A 20,945-nucleotide genomic window follows, 5' to 3' on the forward strand; every position below is an offset into this window, starting at 1 on the left:
TTTTCAGCCATCCTCCAAGGGAAGATGGAAGCATCGATTATGGAAGCATTACAACAGTAAATTACCGTTAATTCTCAACTTAAAGACAAATTGACATTCAGTTCCCTGCTAGGGATACTAACCTCACCCTTTCATATATTTCATTTTCTTATCTGCAGTACTACTACTCGGTTAGAGTGTTTGCAGGACAGGACCCTGCATCTGTGTGGGTGGGCTGGGTCACACCAGACTATCACTACTACAGCAAGAACTTCAGTCTCAGCAAGACCCAAACCGTCACTGTGACACTGGGAGATGAGAGGGGTCGGGTCCACGAGAGGCGAGTTGCTGCTGATGTTTAAATAGCTGCAGCTTGTGGTCACTGGATTTTTTTTTTCTGAGAATATTCTTTCCAGTTATTTATCTTATTTGCTGTAGTCTGCTGATCAGGCTTTGAAATTGTCTTTTTGAAATTAAAGGAAGTCTGTTAGACGATGATAATGTACCATAGCATGTCTGAACTTTGAGAAAAAACTGCGATTTTATTTAAATTGCTCTTCTTAAAAGCTTAAATTATTATATTAAATTTCAACTAACTGTTTAATGTAAAAAAAAAGAAATAAGTATATTTGAATAGATACGAAAACTTAAGCTTTATAATTTGTTTCGCTGCATTTTATTCAGCAGTATCACTTATAATCAGAAAGGAAAATACCTTTTAACTCTGTTTTTAATGGTATAACATTTTGCATAGCAAGCTCATCTTTAACAGAGCCTTGAAAAGACAAAGCCTTAGTTTCAAAGTTACAGTTAAACATGAGCATCATTTAGCTTTAGAGTTAAAAAGATCAGTCAGTACAGCTCATTGTGTTATTATACAGTTTCAAGTCCCTCTAAAAGTTGCTGCCTTATAGTTCTGTGATCTTAAGCACAACCAACAATTTAATTGTTTATCTGTGTAGAGAAGCATGAGGACCTAACTTTCATTGGCTGTTCTTTCTGAATTCTTCGTATTTGCTTTTGCTGCAGTGTTCAGAGGAGCAACTGCTACATGGTGTGTGCAGCAGACGCTCTTGGCCCGTCCTCCAGCCGCTCCAACACAGACTTTGAAATCGGCTGCCTGGTTGATTTGGCCACTGGCCTTGTCTCCTTCACTGCCGGTGGAAAAGAACTGCCTACAGTGTATCAGGTTAATAAAACTCTATAGTCCTAAATGAAGGGGGAAGCCATAAGGCATAAGCTGTAATCTGTTTTTATGCTATTTAAGGAAATCCATAATAATTGTTTGTCATTATTTGTTTCACTAGATGTCTTATAAGTTCTTGTATTTTGGCTACAGGAAATTCAAAATACTTTCAAAGGTTGTTCTAAATAATGTTTTAAAAACCCAACATCATTAAGGAAAACTCACAGAAAGGTAGTTTCTTTAAAAGCATTGCTGAACTGTTTTTCTTTTTCGAATCATTGGGCACCTTCTTGATTATTGTGTTCTTCCTCTGCTGATGTCTTTTATTGCTTCTGATTGATGATGGAACAATCGATAAGAAAGAGATTAAAAATCCGCTCAAATTATGTGACCAGCAGCTAAAATCAGTTCTAAAAAGGCAGCATTTTTCTCTCTGTTCTCTCTCACACAGAAGGAAAACCATGTGTGAGGCAAATTGGAAGAAAAACACCTCTAATAAGTTTTGCTTTAAATAGGACCATTCTTGGTTGATTTAAAATTTTGTGGGTTTTTAAACGAAAAAGAAAAAAGCGACACTGTGAAGATGGAGTATTATGCTTTATCTTTTCTTAAATAAGTCCTGGTGTCTTACAAAATCTCTTGGTGTGTTTCAATTTTTGCTTTCTCTGTAACATTTCCCAATAATCGCTTTATTTTGGCCTCCAGTTTATTGTCAGATGGTAGCTGTCCAAAGCCAGTTGAGATTCTAAACATCCAAAATATTTTTTTTAACAATGAATATTGGTAAAATATAGTGATAAATATATTCTAGCTGTTTTAGTAATGTATTTAGATAATTCTGGTTTGTTTGTTTTTTAAGGTGGAGCCAAACACCAAGCTTTTCCCCGCCGTGTTTTGTCGCCCCACCAGTTCCAACCTCTTCCAATTTGAATTTGTAAAGATTAAGGTTTGTTTCAATTTGTTCAACTGGGACATTAACATGAATCCTCCCCAATGAGGTCATTTGGATGTTATAACTTCAGTAAAGGAGACTTTATTGTATCTGCTTCCCTGCTCTATGATATCCATCCTCCCGGCCTTCCCAGGATGCTATGCCGCTATCATCAGCCATGTTTAGAAGCGAGCATCGGAACCCGGTTCCACAGTGTCCACCACGTCTAGATGTGCAGACCATCGTAGCTGTGCTGTGGAGTCGGATGCCGAATACCTTCCTGAATGTTGAGACGGCTCGGGTCAGTGAGAGACACGGCTGGGTGGTGCAGTGTCTGGAGCCTCTGCAGATGTTGGCTGTGCACATCCCAGAGGAAAACAGGTAACATAAATAAAATATGCGTTTCTGATCTATCTTAATAGACTTCCCAAGGTTTGGTCACTCAAACCTGGCCATTAAAACATGCTAACTCTACATTTTAGATTTATTGACACAGGCGTGGCTTTTAAGAATGATTCCTACTGTATTTCAATTTCATACAAAAGTCCTTCTAAACAAGCTAACGTATGATATTGAGATCGGTTTCCTGTGTAACACTAACCTGTGTTGAATATAGCCGTCTGAATCAAACTGTTCCTGTCAGATAACATAGAATAGGTAAATATGTTGATAAATGACCCAGGAACTATAGCGTCTTGAGCCTAACATGATGGAGCTGATATATCTACTTATATATGGATTGGAATTTTATTGACCAAGACAGAAAGATATATTTCATAACTAGTACCTCCAAGTCTAATTGAATGACTTTGGACAAATTGAAATCTGTTTGGGGAAAACGTTTCCTGACTGAGAGGGTCCAAAAGTTATGATATGCAAGAAGCTTATATACAATTAAAACTTTAAAATAAACGTATTAGGCCAATATCACCATCAGAACTATCCGAGGGTTTGTACTGTTCAAATCAAACATAAGGACTTATTTCTATTCAAGGTAATAGGCAAGGCAAGGCAAATTTATTTGTATAGCACAATTCAGTACAAAGATAATGCAAAGTGCTTTACATGAATAAAATACAGGAAAATAAAACAGAATCAAAGCAAGTAGGAAAAAATAAAAAAATAAAATGAAATAAAAAAATGCAGAAACAAAAAAGAACATTAAAAACAGGTGGACTAAAGAAAATAAAGAAGTTGAACTAATGATGTTTTAGTTGAACTGTTTAACTAGAACAGTCGAAGGCAATCCTAAACAAATGTGTTTTTAGTCTTGATTTAAAGGAACTCAGGCTTTCTGCACTTTTACAGTTTTCTGGAACTTTGATATATTAGTTAGATATATACCTGTAGAACACCAAAACAGTTCTTTCCAAAGATGGCCATAACTGGTGCACATACTGTAAATACTAAAGTGAAAGAAACAGCAGATTATTTTATTATTAGTAATGCTAAACAATTAAGGAATATGGAACCCCAGAGGTCAAAGCAGATACAGATGGGTAGAACCTTTTTTAAATCAGAGGACAGTAAGCAGAATGATTGGACCAAACATCTGATCATGTCTTTTATAACTTTTTTTTAGGTGTTTGGACATCCTTGAGTTGTCAGAGCATGAGGACCTGAGGAAGTTCCACTTCCACACTCTGAAGTTATATTGTGCACTTTGTGCTCTGGGAAACACGCGTGTTGCTCACGCTCTCTGCAGCCATTTAGACCAGTCACAGCTTCTCACCACCATCGACAACCAGTACCTGTCAGGCATGCTGAGACAAGGCTTCTATGATGTCCTCATCAGGTGGGTTAACAGACTTTATGGATGAATGGAAAGATTTTTTTTTTTTCATTTTATATTTTGTTGCCATTCAATAGATCTATTTATATCTTCTTTATATGCAAATATTACATTTATTAAAATTATGTTGAAACATTGAATGAACAGGAAAAACAAAAGCAGAGACTTACAACCAGTTTTGTAATTACAGCTCAGATGCAATTAAAAAAAAAAATTCTGATTTAGGTTTATTCAATGTAAACTTTAGTGCCAATAACTGCCAACATGATGTAGTGGTGAACATAATCAACAAGCACCATTGTCCAGTAAATCCTATTAATGGAACTATGTGTTGCCAGCTCATAACCTACTGCAATCAAGTTTCCTCAAAGATTATAAACATGAAAAAAAATATTAAATTTACATTACACTGCAATAACCTTGAGTCATTCCTAATTTCTGTTTTTGTTCCTAATGAGCTAAGCTAACCTGAAGCCTTTGAAGTGATCCTGTCTCCTGTTTTTTCAGTCTATTTAAGAAGTTTTCATTTTGATGAAGGTATTTTTTTCCCTGATTTTCTCTGCAGTATCAATCCTTTTTCAAATAAATGTTAGATGTTTAAACCACCAAAAGTTACGTATAACTCATTCTTTTTTTTTTATTCATTAAGATCTTAAACCAGTCTTGTGTTGGTATTTAATGAGAAACCTGTTTAACGGGTTCAATCTGAGTTTTTATTTTACTTTTTTTTTTTTCCCCCAATACAAATAAAAAACCTGCATTGCTCTTAAAGATGATAAATGCTGCTTTCAGTTAGTTTGAGTCTGATTTATTCATAGACAGTTGCTACGTTTACATGGACACATATAATCGGATTGAAGGCCGGATCAGATCAAAAATAATTTATGTAGATGTCAGACTGAAAATTCTAATCTGATCCGATTCACATCGCAAAGAAATTTCGTTCTGTAAGAGATAGGTGGTTTTTGTCGTCCCCATTCCGATTGCCATCTATGTACACGTCCATTCGGATCTTTGGAGTAAAATCATCTCCACTGTATGTGTGCAACGCCAGTGTGAACATTTTCTGCCATTTTTTTCCCTTTCCCTGAAAATTAGACAATTCTAGACATGCTTAAATGATTCCATCTGATCGAAAGCTTGGTACATGTATGTACCATTTATGATCGGATCATTTAATTTAGTGTCAATGTAACAGAATTTGAATTTCTGATCAACCAAGGTTTAGAATGGATCGGGGAAATTTTGCGCATGTAAACGTAGCTACTGATTAACAATTGTGCGTGTATTTACACAGAAAACATTTTCTGGTTTTAGCTGCATTTTAGTTTAAAGCTGCTTGTTTTATCTTGCAGGTTTATGCCACATTAGTGTTAAAAAAGTAACTATCCTGCCACTTTCATTAGATACTGTGGTGATTTTAAAGAACAGTCCATTTAATCCAGATATGTAAGACTGAAATAGATTTTTTTTTTCCAGCATTCATCTTGAGACGGCTAAAGAATCTCGCCTAATGATGAACAATGAATTCATCATCCCTGTGACAGATGAGACCCGTTCCATCAAGCTGTTCCCAGATGAATCCAAGAGGCACTCCCTTCCCGGAGTGGGCCTTAGCACCTCCCTCAAACCTCGAGTTAACTTTTCCCCAGTTGGCATCATCAACACTAAACGGCACCAGTTCCTCTACAGCCCCCAGATTCCCCTGGGCATTCTGAAGGAGAAAGCTATCAGTATGCTAACAGAGGCTGTGCAGGGAGGAGGCTCCCACATCAGAGATCCGGTAGGCGGGAGTTTAGAGTACCAGTTCGTCCCCATCCTGAAACTCATCGGAACGCTGCTGATTATGGGAGTCCTGACCAGTGAGGAGGTGAGGCTGATTCTCCTCCTGATTGAACCCAACGTGTTCGGAGAGGCCAAGGAGGGAGAAGAGGGGAGTGGGGGTGAGGTGGTTGTTGCAGGGGAGAAAGAGGAGGTGAGCAAGAATGAGGAGAAGGCTGTGGAGGCGGGAGAGGAGGAGACCAAGGAGAGTAAACCAACTGCTAAAGGTCTGCTGGAGAAGTCCCTGCCAGAGTCTGTCAAACGCCAGGTGATGAAAGTCATCACAGATACAATTTTTATTTCAGTGGATAAAAGATATAACTGAAAACGATTCTATGTTGGTTTAATTCAAAAAATGTTCTTTGACTTATTGCATAGACTCAATTCTTATCTAATTCTAATTTTATTATTTTTCTGAGATATTATTGAAGGAAACATGGACTGAATGTTGATGCACCCGTCAGCACCACAAATAAGCATTGTTACTTTTCACAGGTCAAATCCAACTGCAACTAACCGTTATTTTCCAGTTATGGAGTTCTGGATAGAGCATATTGACAGACATTTAATCTTAAATGCATTTTTTTTTTTTTACAATTTAGGTATAATTGCTGCTCTAAGTGGGCTGCTCAATTAGCTGAAGGCATGTTTTAGAGTCTCTATGTTTCAGTTAACGATTAATCCATTCGTAAATTAGTTGACGATTTTTTCAATAATCAGTTAACCACAATTAATCAGATATTGCATAACAATGAGATACTTTAAAACAAAACATAAAAAGCAAGCCAAATAAGACTTTTATCTGATAAGCTGATTTCTATTGATTCCAGATGTGTGAGCTGCTGCACTACTTCTGCGACTGCGAGCTACAGCACCGCATTGAATCCATCGTCTCTTTCTCTGACCGCTTCGTTTCCAAACTGCAATACAACCAGAAGTTCCGCTATAACGAGCTCATGCAGGCTTTCAACATGTCTGCCGCCGTAACCGCCAAGAAAACCAAGGAGTTCCGCTCACCGCCACATGAGCAGGTACAGCCCTTCAGTAGCACTAGTGTATAAACAATGGTTTAGATTAAAATGAAATCAGAAATGAATTGATCAAAGTTTTATTTAGCTGATAAGGATTTTTTTTTAAGTGTTAAAAGCATAATGCTCACTTTATACTTGTTACATTTTTCTTTATTCTCCAACTAAAAAAAAAAAATGTTCCTTAGTTCAAAAACAACAAAACAACATGACTCCAAGTTTTTTTCAAATAGTTATTATATAAAATGTTTATTTCCATTTTAAACGCAAAAGATTCAGATTTTTTAAAAATCGGTTAGAAGATCTCCTTAAAATGCTGAAATTATGTCTTAAAAATAAAAAGTTAATCCCCATTCTTTAAAGTTAATGATACAACCTGCCTTTCCCCCCATCTTAAATATATTTTGATCATTAAATATATTTTGAAAATGTTTTACATATACTAGTATGAACAGCTCCTTGCGCTTATTTTAACCCTCTACAGATTTTTTTACATATGATTTTTTTTGGGCCTGATGCTGCTTTACGATGGAAGAATTGGAAACATAGGTCAAATTATTTTTGTGAACACAGACCTGGTGTATATAGAGACTTAAGTGTGGTAGTGGACCTGCTTGCGAAGAGGAGGAGTCTTCTATGCAGTTTTCACTATGCATCACTCACCCGTAGCTCTGTCAGGGCTTCTAAATGAGTTTCTACCAGTATGTATTTTATTATCAGAACTGGGGATTTTCATCATTTTGAAACTGTTGTACACTGGTTGAATCTGTTATCATGATGCATGTAGTTGACCTGAAGTGTCAGCAACATAAGATCTATAGAGGAACAGATATGAGAAAAGTTGCAGGTTTAGTTAACTTTTTTCAGCTTCCTGATAAAGATGTCATGCTCAAAGAAATGGCAATGTTTTAATGCTGGGTCCCCAAAAGATTAAACTTAATAAATCTTGAGATGAAGCGGTTCTAAAACATCTTCAGAATTTTATGAATAGCACCAAAAGAAGTCCAACATGTTGTCTTCTTTGCATTAATTGATGAAAAATAAGACTAAACATGTAAGTAGGTATAAAAAAACAGAAGAATTAATGAATGAATAAACAAGACTAAAAATGTAAATAGTTATTACACTCCCAAACCAAAATTCCTGCAAATGATCATACCATTTAACAGTAGATCAATATAAATCAGTGATAGGGTGAACATTATACCTAATTTCATTAGTTACATTTAATGAAATGCTTATCAATTATTCTCAAACAAAGCAAATTTTGTCAATTTGTTTAAACTGTTTCGTTTAATTACCTTTATTCAATATAAATACCTGCATTAACTTTGTAAAACATCTAACTCCCTAATTGTGTTTTGAAAAGGCTGAGCTTAGCCTTTGAAGCTGCATACTATTCTGTTTATAGTTCAACTTTTTATATTTGCTCTATTTTTCTCAAGTCAAAATAGCTTAATTGTCATTCCACAAATTGACAACAGAAAAACACAAACAAATGGCCATAATATAAGTGATCAGAACTTCCTAATTAGTGCATGCAAATATTTGGCCCTTCTCTCTCACCGTGGATTTAGGCAGATCCCTGAACCCCTACACCTGCCCATCTTTACCGGACCTCCTGGGTTAATGGAAAAATGGCCGCTTGCAATAGTATTCTGCAGTAACCAAACCTCTGATAAAAGGAAGATCTCTCTTAAGACTTAGTAACATTTGACCTAAGGATTAGAAAGTTAAACACTGAATCGCCCCCTCCACCTGATGCCTGTGGGGGGTATTCTCAGTTGAAAAATCCTAATTACCTTTTATGTAACTGTCCCAACAGAAAGCAGCATAAGCTATTTATAAGAGGGTTAAGTTGACTTTGACTTTAATTCAGCAGCTATTTTAGTCCTAATGTTGTTGTTTTTTTTTTTTAATAATTCTTAATTTAAATCTGTTCAGTAGTTTTAGGTTTCACTCTCTTTTAAACAGACTTTTTTTTATAAAATGATTTAAGGCTCTCTGGAAAAGAGGCCTCTAATTTTAAATCCTAAAGTTTGAATATTCATTTTGCAAAGTTACCAGTTGCCTATCGCCTGTGTAACAACAGGACAGGTTTTTCCGTGTTATTTAGTGCTGTCAGTCTGTCAGCAAGCGTTTTCTTTATTGCGAGCTGCAGAAATGATTCCAAATAATACAGTTAAAGTCTATGGAAAAGAAAATATGAAATCTCTTTTCGATTTACTTTACCCTTACCCCAGGTGGGTCAACCTTGGACGCCACCCCCTCCTTAGTCCATGCGTGTTTGTCTCAAATAGTTTCCCACATCAGTTCTCAAAAAAATGTCATAAAAACAACAACAAAACTGACCGAATAAAAAAATAAAATAAAAAGAATTAAGTACTAGAATGAAGGAAATACTTATTATTGGGTTCACCTCCTTTCTTGTCAAAGTCCCATTGGAATGATTCACTATTTTATTCAGGTTATAGTTAAAATAAAGGAATAGCTAAAACACAAAGGACAAGTATGTATGCTTTCTCAAAAATATACACTACACCGCAGCATGTGGTATTTTATGTTGGCAAAGAGCAGTAGTCTGTAAACATAAAAGCTAACAAGAGAAGTGGACTGAAAATAGCCTCAACAATCCAAGACTTAGGATCCTTCAAAAGTATCTGCACAAAAAAATACATTGACTGAACTGTTTCATCAGCCTCAGAAAGCCTCTCCTTGATTCTTCTAAACATATAAAATAAAGGAAACACCGAAGATTTCTCCACCACTTTCCCAGGCTCGCTGTCTTTTATCTGCCATGGCTGAAAAGCACCAAGTGTATAAAAGTAACAGTGGGTACTTGTTTCCAATAGTTCCTGTTTATCCTGTTTCCTTATAGGATAAAATTAAACTAGAAATTCAAACTTTTGCATCCAGGTTTTTATTTTTTTGTAAGTAAAGACTTTAATAGAAGTTTGTGGAGTTTAAACAGGTAATTATTTAGTTTACTCTGACTCTAATGTAATTTCTACTTATATACTTGGTTAAGGTGGATGCCATTGTTTTTGATTCAGCCTCTAACCCAACCTTACATTAAAATTTATTTATTTTTATAACCTCCTCTCTCAAAACCACCTCATTTCCCTCCTCTCATATTTCATTTAACCTTTTGTGTCTTTGTTTCCTGCAGATCAATATTCTCCTTAACTTCAGTGCAGGCGAGGACTGCCCTTGTCCTGAGGAGATCCAGGATGAACTCAAGTCTTTCCATGAGGAATTGCAGCTGCATTGTGGTAGATTTCAGCTCCTGGCTCAGTAGAAGATTGCAGGCATTCATTTGGGCAATAACTGATTAAAAAGCATTGTTGTAAATTAAACTTTCCTGCCTGAGAAGTTCAGCAACCACATTTAAACTCAAAGAAAGGTATTTGCCCTGGCAGGAATTCCGGTAGAGGAGGAAGAAAAAGAGCAGGATACATCAATTAAAGGCCGGCTGCTGGCTTTGCTCTACAAGATCAAGGGGCCCCCACAGAAGACAGAAGATGAGCCTGCAGAGACAGAACAGGCTGCTCCAAGTAAGGGACTATTAACACAGCTGAGAAAAATGGTCTAATAAACTGACATGACATTTCTGTGAGCTCTGCAAGTTATAGGATGACCCCCACCCCCACCATCCTCTGTCTTTCTTCACACTTGAGAAAGAAAAGACATTATTTTTATTTATTTTTTTTTAAAGCATATACACTGCTGGCCAGAAAATTTAGAAAGCTTCAAGTTTTCCAGCTTTTTACAGAAAATTATTCTGTGAAGCAAAGTTAGGGTCATTGGGTTTTTCAATTCAGTTTATTTATATAGCGCCAAGGCATTTTAAAATTTGCCTAGATCAGCGGTCCCCAACCTTTTTTGCACCATGGACCGCTATATGTCAGACAATATTTTCACGGACCGGCCGGGGGGGGGGAGATACGATCAAGTAAGATGATACGACTGGCATAAAATCAAATACAAACAGCATAAAAATAAAACAAGCCGGTCCCATCTAGGCTTAATCGGAGAAAATGACAGACGAAGTGTGCTCCTGATGTCCAGTCTGCTCCGTAGCTTTGTTTTGGTCGCTGTAACCGCAGAAAGTCCCGCTTCACAAAGATAGGATGAGTCTTGAAGCGAATTAACCTGTGTCAAGAGGCACAGATGCACCAACTGATGTAATTTGGAGAGAATACCGCAATTTTTTATATTTTTCAAAATAAAACATCACCCAGACTCTGATAGTCGATAAATTTTATATATATACTTTTTTCTGTGCGGCCCGGGGCCCGGTGGTTGGGGACCGCTGGCCTAGATCATGCAGTCAAATTGATTCAAAGTTTTCTGTCTAAGGAAAAGCAAGCCAAGGGCCAGCAGTTAGAAAAAAACAACAAAAAAACAATCTTAAATCTATTAGGTAATTTAAAGCTTCTAAAAAAGCATTTAAAGCATAATATATATATATATATATATATATATATATATATATATATATATATATATATATATTATTAGCTTTATTTTTTGTTTCAAAATACTTTTTAATTTTAGTTTCAATTTATTTTTTAGCTTTCGAAAAAAATTATGGACCCAATTTACCTCCATATTTTTCAGTTTAAGGTCTCATTGCACTCTAAAGAATTTCGAGATTAAAAAAAGAAACCTTTGACAAATATTACACAAATACACAAAATACACTTGAGGCATTCTTTCTACAATATAACTCAATAATTCCTTTTTTTCCCTGAATCAGTTGTATAAATTCCCATAAACGTTCAGCACTTTAAGGTTGCTTTGCTCTAACCCTTCTATCCATTTCATCTCAAGCCAGCTCAATGGGTTTAAGTCTGCAGACTGCTGGCCACTCCATGTGTCGGCTGCAGACATAGCTTAGTTTAGTTTTATATTTTGGTCATTATCTTTGGCCTTAAGAGGAAATACTAATCAAGGTTCATTTTTTGCCAACTTTTTCAAAGCATTCAGTCCAATTTCCTTTACAAATTTAATATATCTAATATCACTTAACATCTCTCTAACTTTGGCAAACCGAGAAGAGACTCCTTTATCATGGATATTCTTGCACCTCCCAGTTTCTATCCAAGTAATCTTCAGTAGAGGCTAGGAACAGTGGTTTTTATCCCTCTTTCTGCTGCCTAGTGCAGAATTTGTGGCTTTGTTCAGGTTCAAATAATAGAAAGACTAAAGTGCAGAGTCTGTAAGACTCCAGGCTATGAATTTTAATGCTAAACTCATTCCTTGCCCAGCTAGCCTGCATTATTCAAAGCTTACATGAAGCTGACAAATGATTGCCGAGACGATTCTGAAAGACACAATTTAAATGTCTGAGCTGCAGTTTTTGAAAACATTAAGGCTTTAAAGGGCTTAGTAATATGGGTATGGTCTAAAAGTCAGACCTTTTAATAACAAGTTTAAATAATTTTTTGACAATGGGTTTGTTGAACCTTACAATGTTATAAACACCAAATTGGGTTTAACATTGCATTATAGAACTGTGGGTTTTAAAAATTTGTGTAAAACAGTAAATGGATAAAGGATTTGCTATTGTTTGTTTAAACTATTTGTTAAAAGTTCTGTAGTCTGAGATGACAGAGAGCAGCTGTGAGGCTGTCAGAGTTTAACCTTCAGGGTAGCCCACTCCCTGGCGCCTCCCTCATTAGGATTCAGCTGGAATACGACCCTTTGTTTGCTACAGATGTCGTGTAATGCCACTGAAACACTCAAAGTTCAGCGAGGGCTTTTGTTTACCAACCTTATTGCAGAGACTTCTAATACGTTTACGCAAAGCTCGGCTACTTAGATTTTGACTCTGATTTTAGGGCAGGTTTTTAAAAACAAGCTGGACTTCCATCTTAGAATCTTCCCTATTTTTTTATTCTCAATTTAGGTATTAAGATGTTTTATAGAATACATATTGATTAGATTTTATTTATAAGTTTCATTGAGAACATATTTGAAATTAATTCAGTACCTTTGCAGTTTAATCTCAGTGGTCAAACAAATACTTCAGTTTCTATTGCAGTGTTATTGGAAATTACATTAGATTCTTTATAGATATCCTTTATGCATTTATGTGATATATGTATGTGATCTGAAAATAGAAAAAGCAGTTTTCAATTAATTATACCATTTATTAAAGAGAATTTAAGGTTATGCAAACCAGTCTAGATATAAATATCACTGCCTCTCTTGTTAAATCATGAATTAATTTTGATTAACATTTCTAGGGTTACCTTGCCCAGATTTGGTGTCATTTGAACATTTCTGGCAACATGAAGGAGATTAATAGATTTAAAAACAACACATGATATGACTTTATGGATATTTAAGAACTGGTGGAAGACAAAGTCAATGACATCTATCTAACTGGACAAAGGGCCACCAAATTACTCCAAGAGATCATCAATGGCTTTTTCAGGAGATTGGAAAACAATCCAGATTACATCTAAAGCTCAAAAGGCTTCACTTTGGGGGAAAAAAAATAAATTAAGAATGGTGGTGTCGAGTCATGAGCTTAAACGGGTCATTCGTATGTGTGGGGATATTCGCCGTCCCTGCGCAGCAGTACTTGCATTTTACTTATGGTACACAGTGAAAAACTTTATCGACTAGCCTAGCATAAGAGAAACAACTGGACATATTCTCTGTTGGCTCGCACTCTTTAACGCTGCGGAGTCAGCCATTTATTAAAAAACATAAAAACATGGAGGTGGTGCGCATGGGCACCTGCATGAGCACTAACGTCATTACGTCACACAGTGGATGCTGATGCTTTGCATGGCTTTGCCCAAATAACAGTATTTGAAACTGTTTAGATTGGCTGATTTAGAAAGATTATGCAAGGTGATAGACCAAAGTGTTATAAAAAGTCATTTTTATAAATGCTTAGCTGGATATTTTAGGAAGTAGCTTTTTCACACAGGGACAGGTTTATTTATGTTGTGTTTTTTCCATTAAGACTGAATTTTTTTATTGAGCTCATTTTTGTCATGTTGAAACTTTCTATAATTGGAAAGAAGTAAATGATATAAAATAGCAAACCCTACAAAATCTTAATCTAAATCATAATTTAAAGTTAATTTACTGTTAACTATTAATTAGGTTAACGACTTTCATTACTAATGAAAACTCCCCCTGGAATTCACACACTGGATCTGATGAAAGGAAGAACTAGAGCTGGTGGAGAGGATTTTTATCTTTGATTTACTTATTTTTATAACTTTCTTCCTTCATTAGCCAACCTGAAGGAGCTGATCTCTCAGACTATAACCAGTTGGGCTCAGGAGTCCCATATCCAGGACCCGGAGCTGGTCCGAGTCATGTTCAGCCTGCTGAGGAGGCAGTATGATGGCATCGGTGAACTGCTCCGAGCCATGAAGAAATCATATACCATCAGCGCCGCCTCTGTGCAGGATGCCATTAACCTGCTGGTCTCTCTGGGTCAAATAAGGTCTCTGCTTTCAGTGCGAATGGGAAAGGAAGAGGAGAAACTGATGACTGATGGGCTTGGGTAAGAGAACAGGTCATGAAATACAGAAGTAGCAGCATGTTTATGTTTGGAGCTATAGATAGCAGTCTAAAGTGGGTTCATTTATTTTCTTGATGTAAAACAATTTTTATGTTTTTGCGTTAACAGGGACATAATGAACAATAAAGTTTTCTACCAGCATCCCAACCTGATGAGGGTTCTGGGAATGCATGAGACTGTGATGGAGGTCATGGTCAATGTCCTGGGAGGAGACAAGTCACAGGTAAAAACTGAAACTATCCATCAACACTCCTTTTTGGATATTTTCTTCCCCTGATCCTTGGGTGTTGTGCCAGTATGGATGCGCTCTGGCTCATTCTGGTGTTGCCAGGAGGCCAGTAGGAATATATTTTCCAACCTTCCAGTTGGACACGCCAAAAAAACGTCCAAACTGACCAGAACCTAGACAAATATTGGTTAGTGCTGTATCCACATGTTTTGCTTCACAGGATAAAACATTTATCAAAAAATTTATACTTATAGTATAACTTGACTTCACTACTGCTTCAACTTTGTGATCTGACTTTTGTCCATCTTAAAACCCATGTTGGAAATGGCTTGCTTTACATATCAGTAAGGAGCCCTTGTTAGTAGAGGGAGTGTCACAGGAGCAACCAGGACCAAAAAAACATCACATCATTTTTAGCTAGACTGTGTGTAAACCTTGTGCTAATGTGCCCTCTACAGTGCAAAAACAATCTAGAAATAAGTAAAGATTACTTAAATTAAGTGTATTTACCCTTAATTTGAGTAGGTAAGTAAGAGGATTTGCCAATGGAATCAGTATTTTTACTCTTGAAATAAGATAATTAGATAAAATGCACTTGAAATAAGACAATGCAACAGTTTTCTCTTATGTAAAATGGAAATTGTCTTGTTCCATTGGCAAAGTGTCTCACTTACCTCCTCAATCCAAAAAAAATGCACGTATTTTAAGAAAAAAAGACTTATAAAGATTCAAATTTTTTGCAGTGCGGATGTGCTTTATGTGCCCTTTTTCTTTCCTTTCTGCCCCTGCCCTTAAAAAAGTCTGTGCACACCACTAGTCCACTGGTTGCTTATTAAGAAATTAAATGGTAAACGACAAGATGCCACTTTAACAAACATCCTGTAGTTATTTATTTAACTGTATAGTTTAGGATGTTCATTTTTAGGGTGGATCATCAAAATAAGTGGCCCTTCTAACTGTCAATCATTCTGGTGATATCTTGATGCTCATCTCCATTTTCACTTACCAGTGGTAAATTCAAATTGTCAGGAATAGCGTTGAGGTTTTACACAGTAGCTCAACAAAGCAATGTTTTTGTTTTGAAAACATTCAAGGGCTTTGCAGGCTAACAAAAGAAGCCAAAAGACCCCCATTCTAAAGGGGCGTACCCCTTCGTCCGCTCTAATTTGCATGTTTTTAAAACAAAAACAAGGCTTTGATGAGCTACTATTTAAAACCTCGAACTCAACGCAGTTTCTTACAATTTGAATTGAAAAAGCTTTCTTGATGGAAAGCAAAACGTCTTCAAACTTGGAAACAAAGTGCAGTGGATTGTTTTTAATTTTCTTTTTTTGGAATCCCTATGACATGGATAACTGAGAAGAACTTTCACCAGCTTCTTTTGGAAAGTATGCTTGTATGAGCGACGCAAACAGCAACTTTTAAACACTTTTAAAAGTGGAGATGGTGGGTCGTCAAAAATTCACGAAAATGCTCCACTATACCTTAAATAGTATTTATGGTTCTAATGTTGTGGGGGGAAAAATCTGGCCGGTAAAGCCTTTTCTAAAGAATAATAGTCAGCCAGTTAAAAGTTAATCGTGTTGAGGGCTTAATGTAACAGCCTGGTTGTCGTATCTTAAGTAGAATCAGGTGTGGTAGCTTCTGACATATGAGCATAGGCTATATTTAAATACATATTAGGTTATACCTAAGACAAATGTTATTTTAAGATCAACAGCCTAATACCCTGAAAAACCACATGGCTAATGGAGATGCTATAAAAGTGGAAGGGGTTTGATGAGGACTCTGAAGATTCGCTGACTGAAGCTAGAGGAGCCAGCTGGGATTAAATGTCAGAATCAAACACAGATTCAGCCTCAGCCTGGCAGTCAGACCTCAGGGCAGCTTTAAGACCCCGATGACTGATGCTGACAGTCTGATCAGTCATGTGCTTGTCTCCTACCATGGCCACATAAAGCTCCGTGGGTCGTAGTATGTCATTTATGGCCATCTGTGTGGCATCATTTATTTGTCTGCTATAGATTTTTATTAACTATTTGTTAATTGATAAAAGAAAAAAACATTATCATGAGTGAAAAAAAGGTTTGATGGATGAAAGTTTCACAAAAAAACTGTTTACATGGGAATCCTTCTCCAGGAGTTGCTCATTCAGAAAAAAAAAACTGCTTCAGGCAGCAAGATCTGCTCTCAAAGCAGGAAGGATTTGTTGTGATTGATTGTTAAGCTCTTGCTTGATGAGATTTTCTGGAAGGGGCAGCTTTGCAAATCGAGTTTGCTAAAATAGGGAAAAAATGTTCTTTTCTACTAATGTTTGTTGATCTTTCCAGTAATTTTCTTTCATTTCTGGGGGAAACTTCAATCTGCTGATTAATGTTTAAACAGAATACTGGGTGGAGTCCATAAAGAAAGCAGATGTAACTTTATCAGGAAAGGTTTTTCTCTGCATCTTTGAGATGAAATGAAGTAAGGCTAAAACATTGTTTTGTCCGTTTTGTTGTTTGGTTGTTTTTTTTTTTTTACAGGAAATTGCCTTTCCTAAGATGGTGGCCAGCTGCTGTCGCTTTTTGTGTTATTTCTGCCGTATTAGCCGCCAAAACCAGAAAGCCATGTTTGATCACCTTAGCTACCTGTTGGAGAACAGCAGCGTTGGATTAGGTAAGTCGTGCTTTAACCTGAGGGTCGATTCTCATAGCATCTACTGAAATATTCAAACTTCAACTTTAAATGGAAAGAATACTTCAGGCTTTCTCAAGCTTTATCGAAACTAAGAATTTTGTTTTTAACCTTTTAGTGTACAAAAATTTTGTTGGGTATGAAAAATGTCCTATAATGATATCCCTCTTTCTTTTTTTAGTTTACTAACAATTGAAAAATGACTAATAGAAAAAAATATTTTAAACATTAAAAGCAACAATTTCACTATTTTTATGGACTCTTGAAAATCTTAATATAAGCTTGATTTGTCTCTGGATAAAATTGGAAATGGATAATGGCTCAATCAGTAAGTGGTTCTGCTGGCACCAGACTACAAAGTTCTGGATCCACTGTCTGTACTCTGAGTTGTCCCAACCTGTGATGAGATCATGTAATAATAACATGCAATAATTTTTGTGAGAGATTAAGTCTTTTTAACCACTTTTTAAACCACTTGGTCAGAGGTCACAGATTAGAGGACCGCGGTCCGGATCCAGACCCACCTGCTGGCTAATCCAGACCCAACCTGATTTAACTTTTAGCCACTGCAGGTATTCCTTTGGGAAGCATGGCGATGGAAAAGAAGGAAAAGAGAAAAAACAATGAGAAAAAGAAAGCAGAGAAACTGTGGACTGCTGGAAGAACTGTGGTGAACTGGTGAAAGAAAAGTGAAATGGTGCTCAAAGATGACCCTGCACATTTTGAGCATGTTTGGCTCAACTTACTGCTGTGAAGCAGGATTCTCCACCATGAACAGAATCAAAAATAAATATGGATCCAGGCTCAAAATGAGCACCTTGATATGTGCTAGAGAATGGCTTTGTTGCGAATCAAACCTAGGTTAAAAAAGCCATGCAGGGCACCATGAAGCCCACTTCTCTCATTAAGCCATAAAAAAGAAAGAAAAAAAATAACAAACGGTTAGCTCAGGTGTTTTATAAAAGATGTGAATAAGGAAATTGTCTATATAGCAAACTGAAAGATTGAAAACACACTTTAGATTTTAAAATGGAAAAATGTTCTCATTTCTTTTTAAATATTTTTTTATTTAAAAAATTAGATGTATAACATATATGCATAAAAACCTAATTTTATTTCAGTGTTCAATTCTTTTTCAAGTAACAGATTATAAATAAAAATGTCTCCGGACCTTTACTGGTTGTTGATCTTCTTTATTCGGACCCTGATGATTTTTAAATGGTTACACCTACACTAGGTATTACAGTAGCAGCCATTCAAAATTTCAACTCTTTCCTTGAATGGGCCCTTGGCTGGTCCCCTAAAATTCCTTTTTTATACATCAAACGTTGTACTAAAATATCTTTTCGGCCATGATTTGAGGACATAAAGATGTAAAGAAAAGCACCTTCCTCTGGTCAGACCCTGTAATTCAGTGAAAGGGTAGAGTCGGAGCGAAAAAAATATGCAAGAGGGGGTCACCCCAGTGGCTGGAAATTGGAGATTTCGCTGGGAGTTGTAGGGAAGTGGGCTGCCATTCGGCTGGCGTTTGACTGGAAAGGGCCATTTTGAATGGCTGCTACTGTAGAACAAGTTGACAACTGGCCAAACTGGAAAACTCATTTCATTTCCTGTATAACAGATTATTTCCTTTGCTCTCATGCAAACCCATTGGAAAAAGTCAGTATAACAGTTAGAAAACACTGTTATACTGCGTTTATGTTAGTGGTCTAAGTCCCATCTCAGTGTTATGTTACTGCTTAAACGGTTCTAAATGGTCATATAATGAGAAATTATGGCAGTCACAATGTTTCTGTTAATGAAAAAAACATGACAGACTTATTTATTGGCTATATACTGTACAGGTGACATGTACAACTTGGAACTGGATGATTTATTCTCTGGAATGGCTCATAACTCTAACCCCAGTGTTGCTAAGTGGGTGTGTGTGTTATCTTAGAGTATAAATATTTAATGCTCTCCTTGTTGCTGCCGTGGGTAATATCCTGTCCTGATCTGACAGCTGTATTAATATTAAAGTCAAGTCGTCTCAGTGTAGTAAAGTGATCAGCTTTGAAGTGGATTAGTTTCAATGCATTTTATTTAGAGATAAAACTGAAAAAGGGGAATCATTGGAATGTTTTCTAGAGCTTTGTAAATAATTTGGAAATCATTCCACTCACAATGTGGCCTAATTTTGTGTAGGTCTATCATATAGGATTGCAGGGAAATAATTGGAAGTTTGTAAAAGAAAAACAATGCAAGGCTCTTTACTTGAGCTACAATAAGAAAAAAGATTTTATCTGATGTAATGCATTCCTGCTACCATGTCTTGTTTTATATAAGATTAATGTTGTGCTTTTTGTCTGTGTTTAGCCTCTGAAGCAATGCGAGGCTCCACTCCTCTGGATGTTGCAGCATCTTCAGTGATGGACAACAATGGTCTGGCTTTGGCTCTAGAGGAACCTGACCTGGAGAAGGTTTGATAGCTTCACTAGAAAAACACTGTTGAAACATCCATCCATCCATCATCCATCACGCTTAATCCCAATTGGGGTCGCGAGGGGTGCTGGTGCCTATCGCCAGATGACCAGGGGCGAGAGGCGGGGTACACCCTGGACAGGTCGCCAGTCCATTGCAGGGCAACACAGAGACAAACAGGACAAAGACCCATGCACACACAAACTCACACCTAAGGACAATTTTAGAGAAGCCAGTTAACCTAACAGTCAAGTTTTTAGACTGTGGGAGGAAGCTGGAGTACCCAGAGAGAACCCACGCATGCTCAGGGAGAAAATGCAAACTCCATGCAGAAAGAGCCCAGACTGGGAATCGAACCCAGAACCAGGGTTGCTGCAAGGCAGCAGTGCTACCCACTGCTCCATTGAGCAGCCCAGTGTTGAAACAACAGACTTTATATAACACAAAACGTGACTGAGCAGCACAACGTATGCATCTAAACTGTATAATAGGGTACCAGGCCATCCTTAACATAATTTACAAACAAATTAAGTTAAAAGTGATGAACTCCGGTAAAACTGAACTCTTTCAGGTGCAACTCAATAAAATAATAAAAAAAAAAATTAAGGAATAAAGTCATAGTAGAATGAAATTGATGTTGCTAATCATAATAGATGTCCTTCTAAAGATAAGAAATCCTTACATAGATAAGAAACACTGAAGTTGAATATTTATTAGCATATACAATTATTGCATGGAATCAATAGTTATGTTATATTAACTTGTATTTATATAGTGTAAAAAGGGAATCATTTTGGCATTAATTCATCCTTTACATTTTAGGTAATAAATGAAAACATGTTGGGATTTTTTTTAAAGGGATTCTAGCAGTGTGCTTGAACATCCCTTCTTACTACCGTCTGTGCTGCTTTACAACATCCAGTAGTTATTTTTGGTAAAGCAAACAATGCAGCTAGTTACTCTTCTTCATGTTTGAATCCAAAAGCACCTCTAACTTTCAGTGAACGTTTAGTTTTCATTGCAACTTGCAAACAACTCTGATCTTTAACACTATGATTCAGTTTGCTCCAGCTGTAATTTTCCTTAACATACATAAATGTGGGTTAAAGCTCCTTTAAAATGCAGATTAAAATACTCCATGTTAATATATGTAAAATGAAAACACAGAGATCTATTCGTTTCATAAGACGAAGTATTAAGGCCAAGCTAGAGATTTTTTTTTCTTCCATTTCGAGAATAAAGTGATAAAATTATGAGAATAAAGTCGTAAAATTAGGAGAATAAAGTCGTA

General features: G+C 36.5%; 1 protein-coding gene across 2 annotated transcripts in view; it reads left to right on the forward strand.

Annotated features, from left to right (window-relative positions):
- The window catches only part of LOC107093662 (ryanodine receptor 3-like), a 101,111-nt gene that overhangs the window by 36,807 nt on the left and 43,359 nt on the right, over window positions 1-20,945 (forward strand). For both annotated transcript variants that reach the window (XM_015388853.1, XM_015388852.1), the window contains 14 exons: window positions 8-56; window positions 159-319; window positions 1,009-1,168; window positions 2,025-2,111; window positions 2,251-2,477; window positions 3,679-3,891; window positions 5,368-5,977; window positions 6,540-6,740; window positions 9,907-10,009; window positions 10,157-10,291; window positions 13,998-14,271; window positions 14,398-14,512; window positions 17,044-17,176; window positions 19,550-19,653. In XM_015388853.1, the coding sequence (XP_015244339.1) occupies window positions 8-56; window positions 159-319; window positions 1,009-1,168; window positions 2,025-2,111; window positions 2,251-2,477; window positions 3,679-3,891; window positions 5,368-5,977; window positions 6,540-6,740; window positions 9,907-10,009; window positions 10,157-10,291; window positions 13,998-14,271; window positions 14,398-14,512; window positions 17,044-17,176; window positions 19,550-19,653 (2,572 nt within the window). The remainder of the gene's footprint in view (window positions 1-7; window positions 57-158; window positions 320-1,008; window positions 1,169-2,024; window positions 2,112-2,250; window positions 2,478-3,678; window positions 3,892-5,367; window positions 5,978-6,539; window positions 6,741-9,906; window positions 10,010-10,156; window positions 10,292-13,997; window positions 14,272-14,397; window positions 14,513-17,043; window positions 17,177-19,549; window positions 19,654-20,945) is intronic.

Source organism: Cyprinodon variegatus, unplaced genomic scaffold (assembly GCF_000732505.1).
Source record: "Cyprinodon variegatus isolate N-32 unplaced genomic scaffold, C_variegatus-1.0 Scaffold439, whole genome shotgun sequence".
In the NCBI taxonomy this organism is placed as follows: domain Eukaryota; kingdom Metazoa; phylum Chordata; class Actinopteri; order Cyprinodontiformes; family Cyprinodontidae; genus Cyprinodon; species Cyprinodon variegatus.